At 44.4% G+C, this 23,030-nt stretch overlaps 2 protein-coding genes across 4 annotated transcripts; one reads left to right on the top strand and one right to left on the bottom strand.

The window, feature by feature from the left end:
* Positions 1 to 838: 838 nt before the first annotated feature.
* On the top strand, positions 839 to 15,268 carry COPB2 (coatomer protein complex subunit beta 2). 2 transcript variants are annotated; one of them, XM_030954263.1, is made up of 22 exons: positions 839 to 970; positions 2,232 to 2,369; positions 2,600 to 2,686; positions 3,552 to 3,678; positions 4,230 to 4,378; positions 5,504 to 5,650; positions 6,658 to 6,757; positions 6,887 to 7,029; positions 7,247 to 7,446; positions 7,738 to 7,848; positions 8,097 to 8,185; positions 8,262 to 8,368; positions 8,648 to 8,791; positions 9,432 to 9,562; positions 9,856 to 10,063; positions 10,293 to 10,403; positions 11,185 to 11,399; positions 11,680 to 11,772; positions 11,852 to 12,032; positions 12,146 to 12,214; positions 13,867 to 13,956; positions 14,311 to 15,268. In XM_030954263.1, exons 1-22 carry the CDS (start codon positions 968 to 970, stop codon positions 14,404 to 14,406), a joined length of 2,739 nt encoding a protein of 912 aa, XP_030810123.1. In that variant the 5' UTR covers positions 839 to 967; the 3' UTR covers positions 14,407 to 15,268. The 2 variants fall into 2 exon arrangements, with proteins under 2 accessions (XP_030810123.1, XP_030810122.1); XM_030954262.1 differs by having other exon boundaries at positions 13,864 to 13,956.
* Positions 15,205 to 22,480, bottom strand: MRPS22 (mitochondrial ribosomal protein S22). 2 transcript variants are annotated; one of them, XM_030954264.1, is made up of 8 exons: positions 22,372 to 22,480; positions 21,980 to 22,140; positions 21,078 to 21,242; positions 18,812 to 18,955; positions 18,275 to 18,358; positions 16,791 to 16,936; positions 15,640 to 15,748; positions 15,205 to 15,380 (listed from the first exon to the last, which is right to left on the bottom strand). In XM_030954264.1, the coding sequence occupies exons 1-8, from the start codon at positions 22,469 to 22,471 to the stop codon at positions 15,288 to 15,290; spliced, it is 1,002 nt and encodes a 333-aa protein (XP_030810124.1). In that variant the 5' UTR covers positions 22,472 to 22,480; the 3' UTR covers positions 15,205 to 15,287. The 2 variants fall into 2 exon arrangements, with proteins under 2 accessions (XP_030810124.1, XP_030810125.1); XM_030954265.1 differs by lacking the exon at positions 22,372 to 22,480 and adding an exon at positions 22,296 to 22,315.
* Between the last annotated feature and the right edge of the window lie 550 nt (positions 22,481 to 23,030).

Here is a 23,030-nt window from a genome sequence, read left to right as displayed (position 1 = left end):
GCACGGTCAGACCGGGCTGAGGGGACAGCACCGGGCACAGCCAGACCGCGCTGGGGGGACAGCACGGGGCACGGCCAGACCGCGCTAAGGGGACAGCGCTAGGGGGACAGCACCGGGCACGGCCAGACCGCGCTGGGGGGACAGCACCGGGCACGGCCGGGCACTCCTTGGAGATCGTCACCACACCTCCTCACTGAGGGGTCAGGGTCACAGCGGGGACTCTGCAGGGGACACTGAGGGGACACAGTTTGGGGCATCACTGTACAGAAAAAGACATTCAGCTACTCGGGAGTGTCCAAAGGAGGCCCCGAGCAGGTGAAGGTGAGGATGCCGTGTGAGCGGTTTGGGACACTCGGTCTGTTCAGCCTGCAGGAGACTCGGGGAGAGCTCACAGCAATCTCCAGCATCCTCTTGAGGGGAAGCAAGGGGCCGGTAGGGACCTCTGCTTTGTGGTGACAGCGACAGGACCTGAAGGAACGGCAGAGAGCCGGGTCAGGAGACACTGAGGCTGCTCTCACGGAGGCTGGGCACTGAACCGGCTCTGCAGGGCGGTGGGCACAGCACCGAGACTGACAGGGTTCAGGGGTTTGGTGAGCGCTCTCAGACACACGGAGTGCCGCTCGGGGTGCGGTACCAGCGCCCGGGGCTGGGTTCCACGGTCCCGGTGGGTCCCGTCCCGCCCGGTGCCTCCCCGGCCCCGCGCCTAGGGCAGAGCGCGCCGACTACAACTCCCACCCTGCCCTGCGCCGCGCGGCCCCGTGCCGCCGACTACACATCCCGGCATCCCACGGGAGCGCCTCGCTCTCGCGAGACTGAGGGGCGCTGTGCGGGGCTGTCGCGAGAGCGGCGGGCCCGGAAGCTCCACGTCGGAGCTCGGAGCGGGCCCGGGCGGAGCGGGGCCGGAGCGGGGCCGGGGACAGCGGACGGCACCTCGGGACACCGGGCGGCACCTCGGCACAGCGGGGCCATGGTGAGCGACATGCAGGGTCCCGGGGGGCGCCTCGCCCCCGCTGCGGGAGGGTGACCATCCCAGCTGGCCCCGGGAGGCAGCGCAGCCCCGCAGTCGGCGGAGCGGGCGTATGAGGGGCCAGGACCGGGGCCGGGGCCGCAGCGCGGTGCTGCCCGTGCTGTTCTCAGCCGCAGCGAGCGGCTGTCCCGGGGTTCGGGTGCGTGTCGCACTCAGCCCTCGGAGCGGCCCTTCCCGGCCCTCGGGAGCTGCCGCTCCCGGCGGTTCCCGGGATAAGCGCGGAGCCGGGGGTAGCTGTGCTTGCCTTGCTGGTGTTTGTAGCAGGAGAAGAGAACCCAAACTCTTTCCACATCCCATGTCATAGGCGTGGTTCAGGTACTACCTGATAACCAGGTGGTTTTTTTTCCTTGCAGTGTCTAACGTAGGTAACTGCAGGTATGATTAATGCGTGTAGTGTTCTTTGGTCAGCCATTATCCACTGAGTTCTCTGAGATAAAAGCAGCGTTAAATGATCTCCAGTGAGTATCTAAAGGAACCCACAATGCCTCGAATATATTAAAAAATCACGTTGCTAGACTTCATGCCTTTTAAATACCGTGTGAGCAGTTTGGGACATTTGGTCTGTTCAGCCTGCAGGAAACTCGGGGAGAGCTCACAGCAATCTCCAGCATCCTCGTGAGGGAAAGCGAGGGGCCAGGAGCGACCTCTGCTCTGTGGTGACAGCTTTTTACATTGCCAGTGATTAAAGTGGAAGGTCAGAGCCTTCTTTGTAAGGGAAAGACTTAAAATTTTTCCCTGTACTCAGTTTTTACCAGTGTTCCATTCTAAAACATAATTTTGGAATTGTGAATGGAAGTAAATTTACAATGGGCAAATGTTGTGCTCTATTTTGTTAACTGACTTTTCTTCCTGGTTTGTCAGGTGAAGTAGCAGGAAGGTTTGTTTTCTAATATTTGTATTAGGAGCAAATTCTTTTTGCTTTGCTTTCATAGTTCAGGGACACCAGGAGGATGTGCAGTGCATCTTTTTTGGGGTTTTTTTTGGCTCTGCTGGAGTTTCACAGAATTAAATTAAGCAGAGCCACTGCCATTGGTGAGGATGTGATGCCTTCCTACAAAAACAGACACACAGATAGATAGAAAAGAGTGGTACCCTTCTGTCTGCATGGGCAGCAGGATTGGATCCTTTCATTCTAAGAGTGAACTGCAGCTTTCCCTGTCCCAGTTTGCTGTTGAGTCACCTGGTGCTCCCGTTGTTCCCGCAGCCTCTGCGCCTGGACATCAAGCGGAAGCTGACGGCGCGCTCTGACCGCGTCAAGAGCGTGGACCTGCATCCCACGGAGCCATGGATGCTGGCCAGCCTCTACAACGGCAGTGTCTGTGTGTGGAACCACGAGACACAGGTGAGGGCCTTACTGGGAAATGGGCATAACTGTGTAGCTGGTGCTGGAAGTGGGATTTGTACAGACTCTTCAGTCACTGCTGTTAACTGGCTGCTCTCCTCTGGCTGAGTGCAAGAGTCACTGTGTCAGTAGACAAGGAAGTGACATATTGGATGCTGTTAAGAAAATAGAGCTCATTTCAAAGTTGGTATTTTTTCCAGTGCTATAAACTTAACTGGTTTTGTTTGCAGACTCTGGTGAAGAATTTTGAAGTGTGTGACCTGCCTGTGAGAGCTGCCAAGTTCGTGGCGAGGAAGAACTGGGTTGTTACTGGAGCTGTAAGCTGTTTCCTCCTGTGATTTCCTGTTCAGCTGCACTTTCTCTGATCAATTTTCATGCCATCACTTTCTGCATTGTGTAATAATCTGATCTGATCTGAATTTGTAGAGAAGGGAATACTTCACTACAGTTTCCCAGAAGTTTTCTCCTTTAAGGAAGATTAAAAGCTTAAATTTTCATTTCAAAAAAGAGCAACCTGCTAAGGTGACTGACTCTGCAGGTAATGCCAGGTAGATGGAGTTCAGCTGTTACTGCCAGCTGGAACATACTCAGCCCAGAGTTCTGACTCAGTGCCATAGGTGCTGCTTTAACTAAAATGAAACTATTGACAGTCCTAGGTAAGATGAATTTGAAATTGCTTTCTACTTTTTTTCTTGGTTATATTAAAAATAATTTTTAGTTTTGCTCATCACTAGAAAAAAAATGCCTGCTTTTATTCAGTGGATGTAACTTGAGAGGAATAATTGTATTCTGATCTTGGTAACATATTTTTTTTTATGGAGTGAATATTTTTTTGCTAAATTAAGGTAAAGCCTAAATGTTTTTCTTTTCTCAACCTTCATTTCCTAGTTTTCTTCCCTGTACCCAGAGTAAAAATGTGTTTTCATTTCATTACCATATGCTGCCGTGACTCAGTTACTTGTAAAAATGAAAATTTGCTTTTTCCATTTCATAAATGACTTGAAACAGCAGTACTTTATAGCCTTCTGAATCCAAGTATAATTTGTATCATTAGCAAGCAAAATTCCTTAAACATTTTGTTGTCTTCAGTGGTGGAATGTTTTTTCCTAGCTCCCCTGTATTGCATAGAAGGTGCACTGCACAAGAGACTTCTTTTCACGTGGCTTTTCCTCCCTTTCCCAGGATGACATGCAGATCAGAGTTTTTAATTACAACACCCTGGAAAGAGTTCACATGTTTGAGGCCCATTCCGACTACATCCGGTGCATTGCAGTGCACCCCACACAGCCCTTCATCCTCACAAGCAGTGGTGAGAGTCCTTTGGGATCTTTTCATGTTCAGCTCTTCTCAGGCTCCTGTTTTCTGTGGGGTGAGGGCTTGCACCTTCTGGGAAGACTCAGGAGTCCTTGAGCAAGAAGCCAACGTGACAGTTGTCATTTTGTTGTTTCTTGGTAGATGCGTTCATGTTTTTTTAATGGAATATCATTTGCACTTAAAATTTAAACTATAATGGCTTGTGTTCTTGTCAGAGAAAAGAGCTTTCTCTCTTAATATCTGCCAGATGAGACATTTGTGTGTGTGCCAGGTAGTGTGGAAAACTCTCAAATAACAGCTCAGGTTGTGTTTTTAAAAAGATTTCATTGTGGTTTGGAGTAAGTTTTTAGCTGGGAATCTGACTTGAAAGCAACAGACAGCTTTCATCTCCCTTTGGTCCTTCTGAAGGATTAGTAATCCTATAGATGCAAATAGATTATTAGCAGTGCCTCCTTTCCAGCCTGTACCATGAACTTCTGGAGGATTATGCACTTCAAGGAGGTTGTTGTCACCCACTGAAGCTTGGTTGTTTGTGGTTTTTTCCAGATGACATGCTGATCAAACTCTGGGACTGGGATAAGAAGTGGTCCTGTTCTCAGGTGTTTGAAGGACATACCCATTACGTCATGCAGATTGTCATAAACCCAAAAGACAATAACCAGTTTGCCAGTGCCTCTTTGGATAGGACAATTAAGGTAGAGAAGCTGTATTGGGGGTTTTTAGTCATTAAGTGATTATCAGTGTACTCAAAGCAATAATCCTGTATGGATGATGGGTCAGTGTTCTTAAAAGCAGGTGCAATAATGGAATTTTGACTGAACAAAGACCTGGACATTGCTCCAGGCACCTGCTAAGCAATTCAGTAAATTTACCAGATTACGTGTTGTCTCTAACAATTGGAAAGTAGTTGTTTAAACTCTTCTAAGTGCTGTATCTCCATTTGGATTGCACAGAAATATGGGATAGGAGTAATGGGAGAGGAGTGATGGTTTTACTGTCAGTGAGTCATTTGGGAGTACTGAAGCCATATAGCAGATAAAGACTTCAACTGTGAACTAAAAAGAAAAAACAACCCTGGTAAAGGTGTCTCTCCCATTACTTGCATATCCTTGGCTGTCTGTGCATGGAATTGTTTCCAGTGATGCCTTCAGCCTTCTCATGGTCTCATCTGCTGTGCAGCTGTTACTAAATATCTGTGACTACAGATTTTCAGCCACTGAGCAGGGACACCTCCTCACATTTCCTGTACATCATCAGTATATTGGCTGTAAAAAGCCAGCACTGATTTCATATGGCCACAGATGTTGAGATCAGGTGCATGGAAATGTTGATTTGATGTGATAAACATGAGAAAGCACTAGTATATCTACACTTGACTTGCTTCATTTTGTATCCTCATTTAACATGAGATTTAATATTCTTTAGTGTAGCTGGAAAAATTAAAATTCAGGACACGGAGGAAACTCATGTATAATAACAATCAGTTACTAGTTACTTTTATAAACACGTAGTACTTCTTAAAAACAGTGCTTTATGTGGTTTCATGTCCTTAAAAAAGTTTAAAGCAACCAATTTCAATGTTTAGAGGTATGAGCAGAGAGCATGGGCAATTCAGCATGTTATTTGTGTTTACTGGGGGAAGGACTGTAGTTTGCTGAGCAGTTGTTGAAGTTTTTATCTAAGAAAACAACAGTGTCTTTGGAATTCTGTGTTATTTCTCCTTGGACTTGTGAAGTACTTCTGGACACCTGTTGTGTGTGCCAAGGGTGACCTGGGCACAGCAGGTTGCTGGGTACAAGTGTCTGTGTTTCATTGGTCAGGTGTGGCAGCTTGGATCATCCTCTCCCAACTTCACCTTGGAAGGCCATGAGAAAGGAGTGAACTGCATTGACTATTACAGTGGTGGGGACAAGCCATACCTCATTTCTGGGGCAGATGACCGCCTGGTGAAGATCTGGGACTACCAGGTGTGTGCTCAGCTCTTCAGAAGCCTTTGTGCAGGCTGCTATATTTGATATAAAGTTTCTGTTGTTAGATTTTTTTCCTGTGACAAATTGATTCCCTGCCTTTTAGGCCTCATGTTTGTGGATTAAGCTGTTCCTCTTTTTTTTCTTCAATCTTTATAGCTCCCCTCCTCCTGTTTCATCCTTTATAGCTTCCCCCCCTCCTGTTTCATCCTGTGCACATTGACACAGTCCCATGAGTTGCATGCACACCCATGCAATGCTTGTGCCCCCAAGGAGGGCAGGAGTGATGAGGTGCCCTGCTTGAATGCTCCTCAGGAAAGAGAGATCTAATCCAGGGATTCACTCTGTTGCTGGAGTCTAGAGCTCCTGAGTTCTTCCTGTCTACAAGTGTCTGAATGGCCAGAAGGACGAGACAGAAGTTGTTAGGTGGTACTTTCTGGTCACTAAAACTTATTGCCCTGGAGTAAATCCAAGCCCAGAAGTTGAAGTTAATTTAAACATTCAATGCAGTCATGAATATTACAGAACAGTGCTTGGGATTTTGCCACCATGTGCAGCTGGAGACACTGTACATGCTCCAGTCTTAGTTACCTCAAGCAGAGCAGCCTGACTTTCACAACTATGTCAATGAACATTCTTACCAAAGACCTAAATTTGATCTGTTTTCACCTGTAATGCAATATTTGGTTATGATTTTTTTTTCACAGTGAACTCAGCTTTCCATTATGCTTTAATGTGTTGTGCTATGCAGCTCTGAGAAAGCATATTTTCTAGCCATAAACACGTCTGAAAATAGAGGAAAACACTTCTGTCAGGGGAAATACTTTTTTCTGGGCAGGAGGTACAGCTCAATACAATCAGTTTTTAATAGCTTAGTGCTGTTGTTCGAACACCTTGCAAATGTAAGAGATCTAGAGAATTTTCAGATCTATTTTGTATTTGGAGGAGATTTTTTTTTTAAATAAATAAGGGTTAAAATGTGGCATTGTGTTCTCTCTTGCTTTCAGAATAAAACTTGTGTCCAGACACTGGAAGGCCACGCTCAGAACGTGTCGTGTGTCAGCTTCCATCCGGAGCTGCCCATCATCATCACCGGCTCTGAAGATGGTAACTTTGGATTTTCTGGTGTAGAAAGGACAGGACAAGCACTGAGGGCAGAGCTCTTGTGGTGGTGTGGCTGCACCCCTGCTGCCCTCAGTCTGAGCTGAAGGGATGCATGGCTGTGTTTTTCCCCAGGCACGGTGCGGATCTGGCACTCCAGCACTTATCGCCTGGAGAGCACCCTGAACTATGGCATGGAGAGGGTGTGGTGTGTGGCCAGCCTCAGGGGCTCCAACAACGTGGCTCTGGGCTATGATGAGGGCAGCATCATTGTTAAGGTACAGTTAATGGTTTGGAGTGAGAAATTGTGATTCATCCTGTCCTGTGTGCACAACAACTGGTTTCTGATTCTGGGATAATACGTAAAATACTGACATTTTGGCATTTTAATTGGCATTTTTTGATGGAGATTGGCTATTTCACTTGACATTTACAACTGAAAAGAAAATCAACAATGTATTTTTTCCATAGTCTCACTTCTTTCTTATTTTCTAGCTTGGTCGTGAAGAACCTGCCATGTCCATGGATGCAAATGGAAAAATTATTTGGGCTAAACATTCCGAAGTCCAACAGGCTAACTTGAAAGCAATGGGAGATGCTGAAATCAAAGATGGAGAGAGGTTGCCACTGGCTGTGAAGGATATGGGCAGCTGTGAAATCTATCCTCAGACAATCCAGCACAACCCTAATGGACGGTAACACATTCCTTCATCACTTCTCTTGAACTGGTTGGGGTTTTTTTTGTTAACAGGCTCAAATAAAAGGGATCCAGAGTCCAAGAGGTGCTCAGTGGAGACCAGAAGGTGCATGACTCAGGAAGGAAATGGAGTTCCATGACATTTTAGGCATATATTAAGCTCATGCTCTGTGTTTCAGTGGTTACCTTGGGCATGAGAGCCTTTACCTTTACAGATAATCTGCCTTCTTGCTGCTGCCTGTTGACCTGGACACAGATATCTGACAAGTGCCTCTCTCTCCTGCCCCAGGTTTGTGGTGGTGTGTGGTGATGGTGAATACATCATCTACACAGCCATGGCTCTGAGGAACAAGAGTTTTGGTTCTGCACAGGAGTTTGTGTGGGCACATGACTCTTCAGAGTAAGTCTTGCAAGTTTTTTCCTTTGTATTGCATTTGCAGCTGCTACTTTAGTTTTCAGGCCACAAAACATGCATGTAAAATGAATTTTTAGTAGTTGTCCTGCTTGAAAATTTTGGATTTTTAGGACTCTGCTGGTTTTAGAAGATAAAGTCAAATGCAGTTGTTTTGTAGCAGCTTATAGTTTAATAGTTACTACTTTGGAAACGAAATAATGACTTTGTTTATTTACAATTTAATCTCTATCTAGGTATGCAATCAGGGAGAGCAACAGTGTTGTAAAGATATTTAAAAATTTCAAAGAGAAGAAGTCGTTCAAGCCTGATTTTGGAGCAGAAGGTAAATACTTTAAAAATAGATATGCTGGTACGGTTTTTGTACAATGTGGATTTCTTCCACCTTTATTTTCTTGTAGGCATCTATGGTGGCTTTCTTTTGGGAGTCAGATCTGTTAATGGCCTGGCATTCTATGACTGGGAGAACACAGAGCTGATTCGCAGGATTGAAATCCAGCCCAAACATGTGAGTTTCTGCATGGGACTGAAGATATTTACCTGTCTGATTTACTGATTTTTATTTCTTTTACTAAACTGGTTTTCTTGCATGAAGCAAAGCTGTCAATAATAAAGTAACAATTTAAGTTTATCTCAGTCATGTAGCAGAAAGGGCAGAAAAATTCCAGTATGTGTTGACTTTTCAGTCCTAGAGCTTCTGGAGTTGGGCTGTTTAACCCTTAATTCCCACATCATCCATCTTAGCCTGGGGTGTGTAACACTGCCACTGTTGATTCTGCTCTCACAGATTTTCTGGTCTGACTCGGGTGAGCTCGTGTGCATTGCTACAGAAGAGTCATTCTTCATTCTCAAGTACCTGTCAGAAAAAGTGGCAGCAGCCCAAGAAACACATGAAGGTGTCACTGAAGATGGAATTGAAGATGCCTTTGAGGTACCTTCTATTTAAAAAGTGGAATGAGATTAGAGATGGTAAAAGCAAGAGAGTGCAGCAAACTTAGTCCTTAACATAGTCCCATTTAAATGTTAGTTTCCAGATCATTTTTAGTATCGCACGTTGTGCACCTGCCTGAGGAACACTTAATCATTTTTTGGGATTCATGAGCAGTGTATCTCTGTCTGAATCCCAGCATAACTGACCTTGATGCCAGCATTTCTCTTCATCTGCTCACTATTGTCAGAGAGTTATAGAGATATTTTTTAAAACACACTTTTGGGTCATTGATTAATTTTTTTTCTACAATTTTCAAGTTTTGAAATGTTATTCAAGTTTGAGAGGTGAAAAAACCTCAGCAGTGAATCAAAATTTCAGAAGGAAAGTTACCTTTGATGGTCTTGCTTAATGCTTAGTTTGGTGTTTGTTTCCCAGATTTATAATTGGCTTAGTTAAGAATTAGGGTAGCATGCATGTAGAGTGAAATTATCACTTATGTACTTGTATATCTAAACTTATATTTGCAACTTGCCCAACAATTAAAGTATAGAATATAGAATTATATTTTAAATTGCAGTAGTCTTTCTGCTACCTGGAAGTACCTTCTTATGTATCTAATTACTCAAAATTTGCTTTGCAGGTTCTTGGCGAGATCCAGGAGATTGTGAAAACAGGTCTGTGGGTCGGTGACTGCTTTATTTACACCAGTTCTGTGAACAGACTCAACTACTACGTTGGAGGAGAGATTGTCACCATTGCCCACCTGGACAGGTGAGTTGCTGCTTCAGTTAAAGTGTTCAAGGTTCTCTCAGTGAAGGGGGCTCAAGGTGCACCCTGGCAGCTGCTGCTGTGCCCTGCTGTAGCACCAGGGGTGGGAACAAGTGGGGTGTTGTGAGGCAGCAGTGCAGTTCTGAGGGATGAACAGTGCTGTGTGAAAGAGTACATCCAGGAAAAGCAGGGTGTTTGATGGGAGTATTCTTGCTGCCATAAGAGCTACTGGAATGGTTTTGTACAGACTGTTTGTGTGGATCTGTTGAAGCTGAGTGCTCTTTGTTTTGTTCCAGAACAATGTATCTCCTGGGCTATATCCCCAAGGACAACAGGCTGTATTTGGGTGATAAAGAGCTGAACATTGTTAGCTACTCTCTGCTGGTCTCAGTGCTCGAATATCAAACTGCTGTGATGAGGAGGGATTTCGGCATGGCTGACAAAGTTCTTCCCACAATCCCAAAAGAACAGAGAACCAGGGTCGCACATTTTCTTGAAAAACAGGCAAGAAAACTCCTTCTTAGTCATCCAACTGAATAAATCAGTTTATTCACATTCTTAATGGAGTTTGCTAAGCAAAACCCAGTGATACTATCTGTGAGCATTAACTCTTGTTAATTATCCTGTTTGTTTGAGAACAATGTAACCTTCTGTTCAGAGTGCTTTTGTTAAAGTATTTAGGATTATGTTTGACCTGACAGGTCCCAGCTTCACTGTCAGATTTTTATTTTAGGGCTTCAAACAACAAGCTCTTGCAGTATCTACAGATCCAGAGCATCGTTTTGAACTTGCTCTTCAACTTGGAGAATTAAAAATAGCCTATCAGCTTGCAGTGGAAGCAGAGGTAATGATATAAATTTGGGTGATTCATCCTGGATTCTGAGTATTAGTGGGAGTCTGAGAGGCCCTGTAAGAAAAGGCAATGGTATGTGGGGATGCAAAACAACTCCAACTCCTTAGGTGAAGTTCTGCTGCCTGTAATTCAAAGGAATCGAAGCTGTGGGATAGGGACAAAGAATGGTGTCTGCTCAGAAAGCCACAGGAACTCCTGGAGAATACAAAACTTGAGTCCAGAACCAAGCCTTGATCTCCAGTACTTAACAGTGAGAGGAGGAAAGACAGGGCTGAAGCCATCAGACCTTTGTTCCAGCCTTAGCAAACTTAGACTGCTGCACTAAAAAAACTGATTTGTCCCATCATTATTATGCAGAGATCTCCTTGTTCCGGCTGTAAAATAATCCAGTTATTTAGAAGGAATGTTAACTTAGTTACAGACACAGATGCCTTTCAGCATTCTGAGGGTTAACTTGGGAGCTTTAAGAGATTGTTATAGTTAAATTTCCAGAGTTATGCCTGCTTCCCCCCTCCATGTTTACTGAGAAGCTGTTTATTTTATGTAATGTTACAGCTAGGTAGGGATCTCTTGGCACTCACTGTGCCATGCTGGGAAGCTGCAGTAATTGCAGTACCTCAGTGGGAAGACAAGTGTAGTGATGGGATACAGCACCTTCACAAGTCAACTCCTGTTTTCATACTGAGTGCTCTCAAAACCTTTAAATTCTGTTCAGAACTGTGAGTGGTTTGATTTTTTTCTTTCCCTCCCTCTCCCCTTTTTGTACAATCAGTCAGAACAGAAGTGGAAGCAGCTTGCAGAGCTTGCCATCAGTAAATGCCAGTTTGGCTTAGCCCAGGAGTGTCTCCACCATGCCCAGGACTATGGAGGGCTGCTGCTCCTGGCCACAGCTTCAGGGAATGCCAGCATGGTGAACAAGTTGGCAGAAGGTGCTGAGAAGGATGGCAAGAATAATGTGGCATTTATGAGCTACTTCCTGCAGGGAAAGTAAGTAGCAAATGAGCTTCTGATTGTTCTGTTCTGCTGTCTCAAGTGCAGAGACCCTCAGGTTCTTCAAGTGGTTAATTTCAGCTAACTGAAAACTTCATGGAGAAAGATGAGCATAGGTCCTTCTCAGAAAAGCTCATTCTGATGGAGATGGCTGCTAGATCTAAAGTCTGAAATGAAAGCACCTTAAATTAATGGAATAGAATAAACAGCTGTTCTAATACAAAAATTTGTCTTTATTAAGTTTACTGGTTAAAATCATATTTTGAAATCTTTTTAGGCTTGATTCATGTTTGGAACTCCTGATCAAAACTGGGCGTCTCCCTGAAGCTGCCTTCCTTGCACGGACATATTTGCCAAGCCAAGTTTCAAGGTAATTTCTGAGCATATGCAGAGCATGAGCTGTGTTGTCTGAATGAGCTGTCTCTAACAAATCTGGTTTGCATCCCCAGGGTTGTTAAACTCTGGCGGGAGAACCTCTCTAAAGTCAATCAGAAGGCTGCTGAGTCCCTTGCTGACCCCACAGAATACGAAAATCTTTTCCCTGGATTAAAGGAAGCTTTTGTTGCTGAAGAGTATGTTAAGCAAAGTCTTGCTGACTTGAGGCCAGCCAGGGAATACCCCCTTGTCACTGTAAGTAGAAGGTTTTACTGTCTCTAGAAGAGTAACATTTGGTGCTTTGTAAAATCGGCTCTAAGCAACTCAGTGCAACACTTAAATGTGTCTGGGGTTCTTTTTACTTTTAGCCAAATGAAGAAAGAAACTTACTTGAAGAAGCAAAAGGATTTGAGCCCTCTGGAATAATGTCATCTCAGGTCAGTCAGTGATGAATCTAAGGGAGAACTTTGCTATCTTACAGTAACTTCTACCCTGGAGAATATTTCACCAGTAATGGACAAATTGTTGCTTTTATTCCCTTGACTGTAAGTGCTGCAGTTGGCTTCATGTTCTTTTGCCTCAGATTCTTTTTCATCTACATCTGTACTTACTAACAGCTTCTTGACTGTGAAATTATTTGTGTGCTTCCTTACCTTGGGTCACCCTGTGTAGTGTGAGTAGTTCTAGAGTCTTTTTGTTGAATTCATCCTACAGAAAAGTAACTCCAGTTGCATTTACAAACACTGCCTCGGCTGCCCTGGTTTTCTAAAGCTCAGTAGCTGGAAATGGAGACTCTTGCCTATTACAGCAGTGACAAATGCTCTGTGTTCTTTGTTGGTGTGCTCCATGGTTGTGGAATAACACTGCTCCATAACTAACTGGCCAGGAATGCTACTTGGGTACTTGAACATAGATTCTAGTCAATGTCTGAAGTAACAAACTAATTTTTTTACCACCTCAGTTGTCCAATTCTTATGCAGAAAATAGGACAAGTATAAGGTATAAGCATAGAGATTGAAACGAAGTTAAAGCTTTTCAGAGCTTTAGGAGAAGATGACAACTTTTAATTTTGCTCAAGTCAAATACACTTTACATTTGTCTGTGAAAATCATAATGTGAGGGTTTCTTAAAGGCAGTGATACTGGCACCACTCTTTGAGGATATAAACATCTAAAATCAAAACTGCACTGGAAACTGAAGGAGAAACAGAAAAGCTACAGCTCTCCATTGTCTGTATGTTTTTCTTCATAGGAGGTGCACTACAGAACATAGTTTTGGACATCCCTGACAGAGCAGAGAGGTTAGATTACTCTCAAGCCTCTGTAGTGACTCTTTGCCTCTTGTGCATCAAAGGAAATACTGTTAAAGCAAAATCAAACTTGTCTGCTTGTTTGTAAAAGATGATAAACAAACTGTCTGGGCTACCTATGGAAACAAATGGCAAGAACTGAGAACTAGCTTGCCATAGAAGCTGAAAACAAGACCTCAGTGTATCTTTGCATTCAGCTCATGTTCTCATAGAAGCCCTAAACCCCAGTTGTCTCTTACAGCTGAGGCTGAATATGGGACATTTTGTAAGAGATAGATTAATTCTATAATTAAGTACAGTTAATTGAATAGTACCACTGCTTCAATAATAGTACTGACTGATGAATTATCTTAAAATTATATAAAATTTACGCAGCAGTGAAGCAAGAAGAGTGTTAAACCATTATAGGATTTGGAACACTAAGCCCAGCAACTCCTAAAATTTGCTGTCAGTCTCAACTAACTTAGTCTCTCCTGCTGAGGATGTTGAAAATCACTAACAGCACTTCAGTGTTTAAAATGAACTGATAATTTCTGAAGGTTCTCATTTTATCAGTTCCATTATCAACTGCTTCAAATATACTGGGAAAGGAAATAGTCTCCAGTGGAGTGAGGACTAGAATCTTTTCTGACAGTGAAGATCTGGCTCAAGAGTAACTGAGGGAAGCTGAAAGAGAGCCACTGGGCAAGGGGCATTAGAGGTCTGCTGTTGTTTACCTGCTTTTGTTGAAAGAATTTAAATTGAAAAAAAAACCTAAAGTAATTTCTTTGCCATTAGAAGAAGGCTGAAGAACCAGTTCCCTCTCCTAAACAAGAAGTGATGAAGACAGTTGTGCAGAATTCTGATAACCTTCCAGCAAGAGATCAAAAGGTATCCAAACAGTTTTATGAGGTGAAGTATAAGCACTCAATTCATTTTACACCAATGAGTGTGATTCAAGCAGCTGCACACATGACTCTGGCAGTCCCAGAGCAGTGTTCAGAGCCCTGCACACAGTAACAGACCAGTGCAGCAGGCAGGCCTGACAAAGGGAATTCAAACCCAGCTGCTCCCATGGTAAAAAGCTGCACTGGTGGAACAGGCTTCCTCTGCTCTCCAGCCTCCTTTAGCATTGTGTTCCTCATGAGGCCTTGGCTGGGGTTTGCAGAGTGTAGATCCATCCCACAAGCTGCATCACATGTAACCAGAGTGGTATCCTCCTCATCCAGTCTTTTCTCTCCCTAGACACTGCTGGACTTGGAAGATGACTTAGATAACTTGGATCTGGAGGATATTGATACCACAGATATCAATCTGGATGAAGAGATCTTAGATGAGTGAACATCCTTTTTTAGATGACCAAATCAGGAAATAATTTGGTCAAAACCCAGAGGAATGAAGTTCTGTGGACTATGTGCTCCAAGTTACTTTGATTTTTGTATCACAAGTGGACCATGTACATGTAGAAGGAAGCATACAGCTAGCAACTGTACAAAGAGAATCAGCTTCCAGTATGTTGAAATTCGAGATGTAAGCCTGCTCCAGAACATACTAAACAATGTTTTCATTTATCAAGCAGTTCAATAAATCCTTTTAAACATTCTGCTGCTCAGTTCTCCATTTACTAGTAATATTTACTAAGAATAGTAAAATTCTTAAGAATAACCCAGCTTCCATAGTGTATATTCCAAATCTGTGAAACAGGAGCACAGTAGCTGAAATACAGTATTTTAACCTGACTTCTCTAAGCACCTCCAGTGAGGTATGTGGTTATGTCTTCACTGTGCTGCCATCTAGCACTGCTAACCATCAGTATCAGCTCAGTTACTCTTTCAGACACCACTTGTAGCTAAAAGCTTCAACAGAGCAGTGGTACAGCTTAAGGGTTAGAAGGGGTGTTTGTTACAGCCTTTCCTAAATGAAGCTGCCCAGACCCTGCACTTACCTCAATAACTGAAATGAATTGTGGGCAATTCCTTAGATTCAAGATGCAAGAATAAAAAAACTGAACTCAGGGTACACAGTGTCAGTGAAAACAAGTCATGAGGGCTGCTCTAAGTTCACTTATAGAACTCTTCAAAATAAACTGCTGTAGTGATGCACATGTATTTCAGTAAAGAAAAATACATTCTACAGCAGTCATTTTCAAGTATTTATTGTGGAATCCTGTACAGAAAATGTTTATAAACAGACTTAAAACTTCTGATGAGCGGAGGTTTACTTCATGAAGCTGAAGAAGTAGCCATTGCTTCTTCATAAGCCTGCAGGGCCAGCTGGATGTAACCTTCTCTCTGGGATTCAGTTTTCACAAATACCTGCAGCCATGGCAGGAGAAAGGTAACAGCAGAGTTAACCATGCCAGCCATGTAACCATGCCAGTGGCAGAGCAGCCAGCCACAACTGCAGTCCTGGTGCAGCTGTAGGTATAGAGTTTAACAAAAACCCCAGCGTGGCATGTACAACAGTTCTGGTTAAGTATCTGCTTCCTAAGGTAAGGAGAAATGTAACTGCTCATTGGGATTCTGCTGGTTAAAAGCTCTCTTCTGCAGGTTATGTAGAAGCAGAAAAGCTTACCTTGATCAGATCAACTCCTTGAAGTTTCTGTTCTTTAGCTTCCTTTGCTGACTGACATTCAGGGTGAAGCATATGATACAGTGTAATTAAACTTGTAGCATCGTCCAGCCTAAACAAATAAAGCTCATTTTAGCAATTCCTCTCTCAGAGTACTTCCAGAGAGTGCATTTTGTGATGTACTTTGCACAGCACAGGCTGTCAAACTGCTGGTTCCACCAAGTATCCAGTCCCTGGAATACACAAGCAAGTACCTACATCTATCCCTCCTGGCTGACATCCCTCTGAAAATACAATTAATTACCAATAATGAGTGTTTAGTGGAACTTTCTAACACAGACTGCAATGACCAGTATGTTTTACAGAAGCAGCATTAGAAATCCTGTGACACAGAGCTCTCAGCTGAGTTTAAAACTACTGAAGTGTGTGGCAGGAAAAGACATTTCAAACTTTGCTTGTTTAAATAGGCCAGATAACATGAATTTTCCTTTTACCAATCCGATTCTAAACCAGGAACCTTCCTGATGTCTCCATATGCTCAGGTTAAAAAGCAAGATCTGACCACCTGTTCCAAGTTTCTAACTGAAACAGCAGAAAATAAATGCCACTCTCACTGCAACCTGGAGTTCTGATTGTACAAATTTCTCCCAGATCTAGTGGCATTTTGAACTACTGAATATTGTTCACTTCAGGGAATTTTGAATAAATTTAGCACCATGTTTTATAGAAATTCACCCATTTAAAATGAAACCTTATCTACGTGTTCCTGAGCTGCTTAGGAATTGCTCTAAACCCCAGAGTGTATCAACTTTATATGCCAAAACTGAACTCAGTATGGAAATGCCAGACTTTAAGATCAGAAGTGCTCAGAGCTGGAAGTGTTCTGACAATTACATGGGAAACAAAAATAAAAACCCAAAAACCACAGAAGGCTAATTTCTGCAGAAACCTATACATATACCCTACAACTTTATGGACTGTTACTGGTGCTCCTGTACAGCCAACAGTACCTACACAGCTAACTGTTAGAGCTGGCCTAAAACATCAGGTAAATGAGAACTTTCCTACATCTGACAGAAATACTGTTTTCATTATCAAACAGCAGTACTTTTTCAAAGGCAAGGCAGGATTACCAAGTGGCAGGCTGTACTCACAGGTCTCTGTTGATCATGTCTATGAGTAAGCCATCTGCCTTCTTCCTGCTGAGCAGGTACCACACCATGCCCCCAAAGTGCCTGGTGGAGCGCAGCAGGTCGTACTTGCCGTGTTTCTCGATGTCCTCGTAGGTGCGGTGGTGAACCTGCACACACACACACACACACAGAGCCTTGTTCATGGCAGAACTGCAGCCTGCTGGCAGCTTTCCCCCTGTGCCTCTCTGAGTTTTTAATCTTTTTCATTTCCCTAAGGTACAGGGGCAAGCCACATGCTGAACCATATGCTTGTTCAGGGTAACACCAGGCCCAGTCCTTGGTACTCAGGCATAGACATCCTTATAGTAAAAGGAAGCTAAATCCTGTCTCTCCTGAGCTTTTGGGGAGACAGGGACATAAGCTCTGCACCTTCACTGCCCTGCTGTCAAGCTGCATCTGTTCTTTCAGGAGAAAAATCCTAGAGCAAAGGGCTGTGAAACTTTTCTTAGGAAAAAAAGTTACTTGAAAAATCTAATTTAATTAAACCTATTATTAAGCCTAATACAAGTTACAATTTCTCAAATCACTGAGAACATTACAGTGTGACTGTGTTCACAGGGGTCTGAGGATGAGGAAGAGACAGAGATCTGACTCCATGTTTCAGAAGGCTTGATTTATTATTTTATGATATATATTATATTAAAACTATACTAAAAGAAGAAAGGATTTCATCAGAAGGCTAGCTAAGAATAGAAAAAGAAAGAATGATAATAAAGGCTTGTGGCTCGGACTCTCTGTCCGAGCCAGCTGACTGTGATTGGCCATTAATTAGAAACAACTAACATAGGCTAATTAAAGATCCACCTGTTGCATTCTACAGCAGTAGATAATCATTGTTTTCATTTTGTTCTTGAGGCCTCCCAGCTTCTCAAGAGGAAAAATCCTAAAGAAAGGATTTTTCATAAAAGATGTCTGTGACATTACAGTTTAAAGAGCAGTAAATATTTTAAAAGCACGTGTAGACTTACATTTACCAGCAGCTATAGCTACTAATTTTATTCTGCTAGAACTACATTTTTGTAGCTGGTCTTTGTCAAAAATAATATTTATGCACAGTGCTGTTTCTCAAAATGCACTTTGTCACCTCCCTAGCTGGTCCTGCCAGCTCCCAAGCCAGCAGTCAGTGTGACTTCAGCAGCAAAATTCTGCTCAGAGCCCCTGACAAATGTTACCATCAATTCTGCTTTGATACCAAAAGTACCTGAATAAAGACTATTTTTGTATGTGCAGTATCCTTCTAGGCTGGTAAAAATTACTTGTGCAAAATCCTGTTTTACTGTTCTGCATAAAAATAAACCCCAAAACTCATCACAAGGATGTGGGAGAAATTAAGAGCATATATGACCAACACCTCTGCTCCCAGATAAATATTTATGTTTACAAAATAAACCCTACAATTCTCCACTAGGATTTTTTTTTTCTAGAAAAATGGAAAGTGAACTCACTCTGATATAGTCAGCTGAATCTGGCTCAAACTGAGCAATGCACATGTTCAGGAGATCTTCGTGGCGGTCTTGCTGAAATACAGTCTGAAACAACAGTTTGGATTCAGGGGTAGATCATGTAATCCCACCATCCCAACTCTCCAAAATCAAAACAGCAGCCACAGCTCTGTTCTGGACAACACAATGAGAAACCCCTTCATCAAAAGACAACATGGACAGAAGTACAGCAACTGCCTTGATGACATTAATATAATGATTCTGAAACACCAGTCTACATTTCCAGATTAAATGTACAATTGTTTCTAGTATGACACAGTATTTACACCTACCCAGGATTTACTGGGCCCTAACTAGAACTTTGTTTCAAGTATTTTAACCAAGTTACAATGAAAGGCAATTGTTCAAAACAGAATTCAAGCAGCTGAACACACCCGTGCAGAATGGCTTATTCCGAGTGGCTCTGCCCAGAGAGCAGAGTTTCACTATCAGACTGCAATGAAGTAAAAGTGCTCAGTTTCAAAGCCAAGAAGAGCTTACCCCAAGGTTCTCATCCTTGAATAATGTTGGGGGAACCACCCTGCGCCCTTCCTTTGGGAAGAATATCTGGATCATCCTGTCTCGTTCCTCCCAGGTGGCTTTGCGTAACACCCCGTTTGGTTCTCTAACTACAATGAAACGTTCCTGCAAATGAGGTAAAAACCAAACATTATCCAAAGCCTTCAGAACCATCCTAAGAAACCCCTCATTTGTCAAAGTCCTTCTGCTCCTAAAGTCACCCTTATAACACCAGTTTCTAGCTGACTGTGGCCATATGCCAGATTCATCATTTCTGCCTTACTACCTGCTGAATAAGTGCTGCTTTTGCACCTCGGTTTTACTGACTGACAACTGTGCATGTGCCAACACTGAAAGCCACGGCTCTGGGAAGTTTAGAGATAACATGATTCACACCCAGACAGGGACTTAGCCCGATTTTATCTTTTAATAACACATACAAAATTAGGAATGCAAGTGTTGTGCACTTTTGTACCTATTTTCAAGAGGTACACTAGAATCAAGTAAGAGAAAGTGCAAGGCAAAAAATACAACAAATTAAACAATATACTCAGATCTGTTCGCAAGCATAACTGCTTTAGGGTGGCAAATGGGAAAGTTTGTTGGACAGGAAAATTTTCAGTATGGTTGTTGGGAGTTGGGTTTTTCTTTCCTTGTTACTTGTGGAACTTTTTCCCACTGAGTTGGTAAGAAGCACTGGTGGCTGGGTGCCTGAGACAGCGGGGAGGGGAAACTCCTCTGGTTTTTGGGAGTTTTCTTTTGGGGGGACAGAGATACCGTGACAATAGAGGCAGGTAATGGACAGGGCTGGGGAGGGCGGCCGGGCTGTACCTCACTGCGGGGACAATTCACCGGCAGCGCTGGAGCTCAGCCCTGAGGGACCGAGCAGCGTCTGCTCGACTGGCCGGGAACACCGAACCCCGAGTGCTCTCTGGGAATGCCGAACCCCGAAGTGCTCTCTGGGAACCCCGAACCTCGAGTGCCCTCTGGGAATGCCGAACCTCGAGTGCTCTCTGGGAATCCTGAACCTCGAGTGCCCCAGGAATGCCGAACCTCGAGTGCTCTCTTGGAATCCCGAACCTCGAGTGCTCTCTGGGAATCCCAAACCTTGAGTGCCCCAGGAATGCCGAACCCTGAGTGCCCGGGGAATCCCAAACCTCGAGTGCTCTCTGGGAATCCCAAACCTCAAGTGCTCTCTGGGAATCCCAAACCTCGAGTGCTCTCTGGGAACCCCGAGTGCTCAGGGAATCCCAAACCTTGAGTGCTCTCTGGGAATCCCAAACCTCGAGTGCTCTCTGGGAATGCTAAACCTCGAGTGCTCTCTGGGAATGCCAAACCTCGAGTGCCCTCTGGGAATCCTGAACCCCGAGTGCCCTGGGAATGCCGAACCTCTCTCTCCCTGATTCTGTTTGTTGTTAATGCCAAGGTTACTGGTTTTTGTTTGCCTTGTTACACGTACTAGTAAAGAACTGTTATTCCTATTCCCATATCTTTGCCTGAGCGCCCCTTAATTTCAAAATTATAATAATTCAGAGGGAGGGGGTTTACATTCTCCACTCCAAGGGAGGCTCCTCCCTTTCCTAGTAGACACCTGTCTTTCAAACCAAGACCATGGTGCAACAGGAGAATAAACAGCAGTTTCCTGGAGAAAGCTCTCAGACAGAGTAATAGATGGAAGACTGGGCAGTTCATTTCACAGGATCATCACTATATGCACATTTGAACCATGAAGGGTTCTTGGAATCAGAAGGTGGTTAAGAATTTTTCTGGTCTCTTATTACTGATACTTAAAGACAATTGAGATGTTTCAGTACACAAAGGAAACTATCCTTATACTCCCCAATTCCATTAGACTTTTTTTACAGCTTTCCTGGGAACTCACTCATCATTTCCACAGCTCTTTCCAAACCTATTCCAGATCTTTGCAAGTGTGGAGTGGTTCCATCTTAGAAAGCAATCCAATCCTACAAAAACCTTCTAGGAGCATGGAAGAACTCAGCACTCCTAGCATATCACAAGCACCTACTTATAAAATAATTAACCACCTACCACAGAGCTTTCCCATGCCTGCCTTTGAGTAGCAGAATGTAATTTATGATTATCAGTTAGAAGCAGGAATTTAGAAATACATTTTTCTCTACTGCCTTGTACCAGACTGACTCCTCAGCCCTTTTGCAAACTGACCCATCTACATTTGCATTAAAGCTTATTTTGAGAACAAATTAATAATGTTGATCACATTACTTACACGATGTGGAATGGAGGAGCTTAAATCTGTAAACACATATTTTGCAGTTTCAGTTCCTTCAAGGACTTTGTCTTCTGCTAAGACATCATCAATTGGCTCTCGTTCATTCAAAACAGGGGGCATGATTAGTTTTGTTTTAGCTTCCTCAATGGCTTTTCTTGTGGCCTTGTAGGGGGAAAAAAGTAGTTTAATTTTACAACTAAAAATATCATCCTATTGGAAAGATAATATACAATTTAGGGACAAATATTTTCATTTAAACAAGCTTGGTTTTTTTCTTCTGCAGTTGAGAAAAAAGGAGACACCAATTCCATCTCTAGGTAGGTGAATTTCATGTAAACAATTTACCACTACTAAAACCTGGACAAAATGCTGGAGGAAGTTACAAAACTACAACGGACAAACTACTGCAAACAACAAGTTTATTTCAGGTGGTTTTCCATGGTAAATTTCCCACCAAGCACCAACTGCAACAGTTTGTATATAGCTTTAATTGTGGCTACAGCAGAACTAGCTTAAGTCAAGCCTCTTTTTCATCCTAAATGAAGTCAGACCAGAAGAGAGAGGGGAAAAAAGTAGTCAAAGGATTCCCAGGGCTATAACTTAAATATGAGACGAAGGTATTTGACAGAGTTAGGAAGCTTAACAGACTATAAAGAGAAACTGTCATTCAAGAAAAAAAATATTTCCTTCTATATTCCATCAAAATCGCATAAAACTGGACAAACTAAGCTATTCCAAGTGAAGAAACACTGATTTACACTGATTTAGGGCATAATCCGAAACAAAGAAAAGAAACCAGAATATTTTCAAATGCAGCAGTAAGGAAGGCAGAAATACGGGCCATTACAGGTGTTTTGCTAAAATCAACACTTACTTCCGAAGGAAGCAGAGCAGCCTACCTCTTCCAGCTGAGCTTCGGTCATCAGCTTGTAGTGGGGCGGCTTGAGGCCCTTCTTCTCAGGCCGGAACACCTTGTGCAGGTCTAGTCCCGTCATTTTGTACAGCAGCGTCTGAACCGCTTCGTCCGTGAAGGCGGGCTTGGCCTGGGCGGCCTTTCCCTCTGCGAGAGAGGGCACACGCTGTTACCCGGGGGCTGAGGGGACGGCCACGGTCACCGAGGGGACACCCCCTGCCCTCACGGCTCCTCCCGCCCCGCCGGACCCTCCGCGGCCCCACACCCGCCCCGACCCGCATCCCTCCCCAGCAGCCGCACACCAACACGCGGGATGGCTGGACCCCGAGGCCGGGGCAGCCGGGAGCGCTCTGGGGGTGTCCCGGTCCCCTCGCGTACCGCCCGCAGCCGCCGCCAGCGCCCGCCGCGCGGGGAGCGCCCAGAGCGGCCGCAGCCGCGCGGGGAGCGCCGCCGTGCCCCGCGCCGCCAGCGCCGCCATCTTCGCTCCCGCCCCTTCCCGCCCCGCGGCGCGCCGGGAAATGGAGTCACGGAGCCGCGGAGCAGCCCGAGCGGGCAGGGACCCAGCGGGACCAGGGAGCCCGACTCTTCCTGGCCGTGCACAGCAGTACACCCTGTGCCAAGAGTCACATTGTGCCAGGACCCCCACCGTGTGCCTGAAAGCGTTGTCCAAATGCTTCTTGAACAGGCTTGGTGCTGTGACCACTGCCCCGCAGAACCTGTTCCAGTGCCCAGCCACTCTGGGTGCAAAACCTTTTCGTGATATCCAACTTAAACTGCCCCTGACACAGCTTCAGGCCGCTCTCTCGGGTCCTATCACTGGTCGCCAGGGAACCGAGATCAGTGCCTGCCCCTCCGTTTCCCCTCATGAGGAAGCTGTAGATTGTTATAAGGTCTCCTAAGTCTCCTCCCGGCGTGGGGGAAAGACGCCCTCCCTCGGCACTGTCCCCGAGGCAAAGGGCAAGAACGTTGCTGCTCCAACCGCTGCCAGCGCGTTTGTGCCATTAAAGCGCTGCTGAGGGCCTGGTGAGGGCGGGGAG

The sequence above is a fragment of the Camarhynchus parvulus genome, chromosome 9 (genome assembly GCF_901933205.1).
Source record: "Camarhynchus parvulus chromosome 9, STF_HiC, whole genome shotgun sequence".
NCBI lineage: Eukaryota > Metazoa > Chordata > Aves > Passeriformes > Thraupidae > Camarhynchus > Camarhynchus parvulus.
This window is presented reverse-complemented; position numbering and strand designations above follow the sequence as displayed.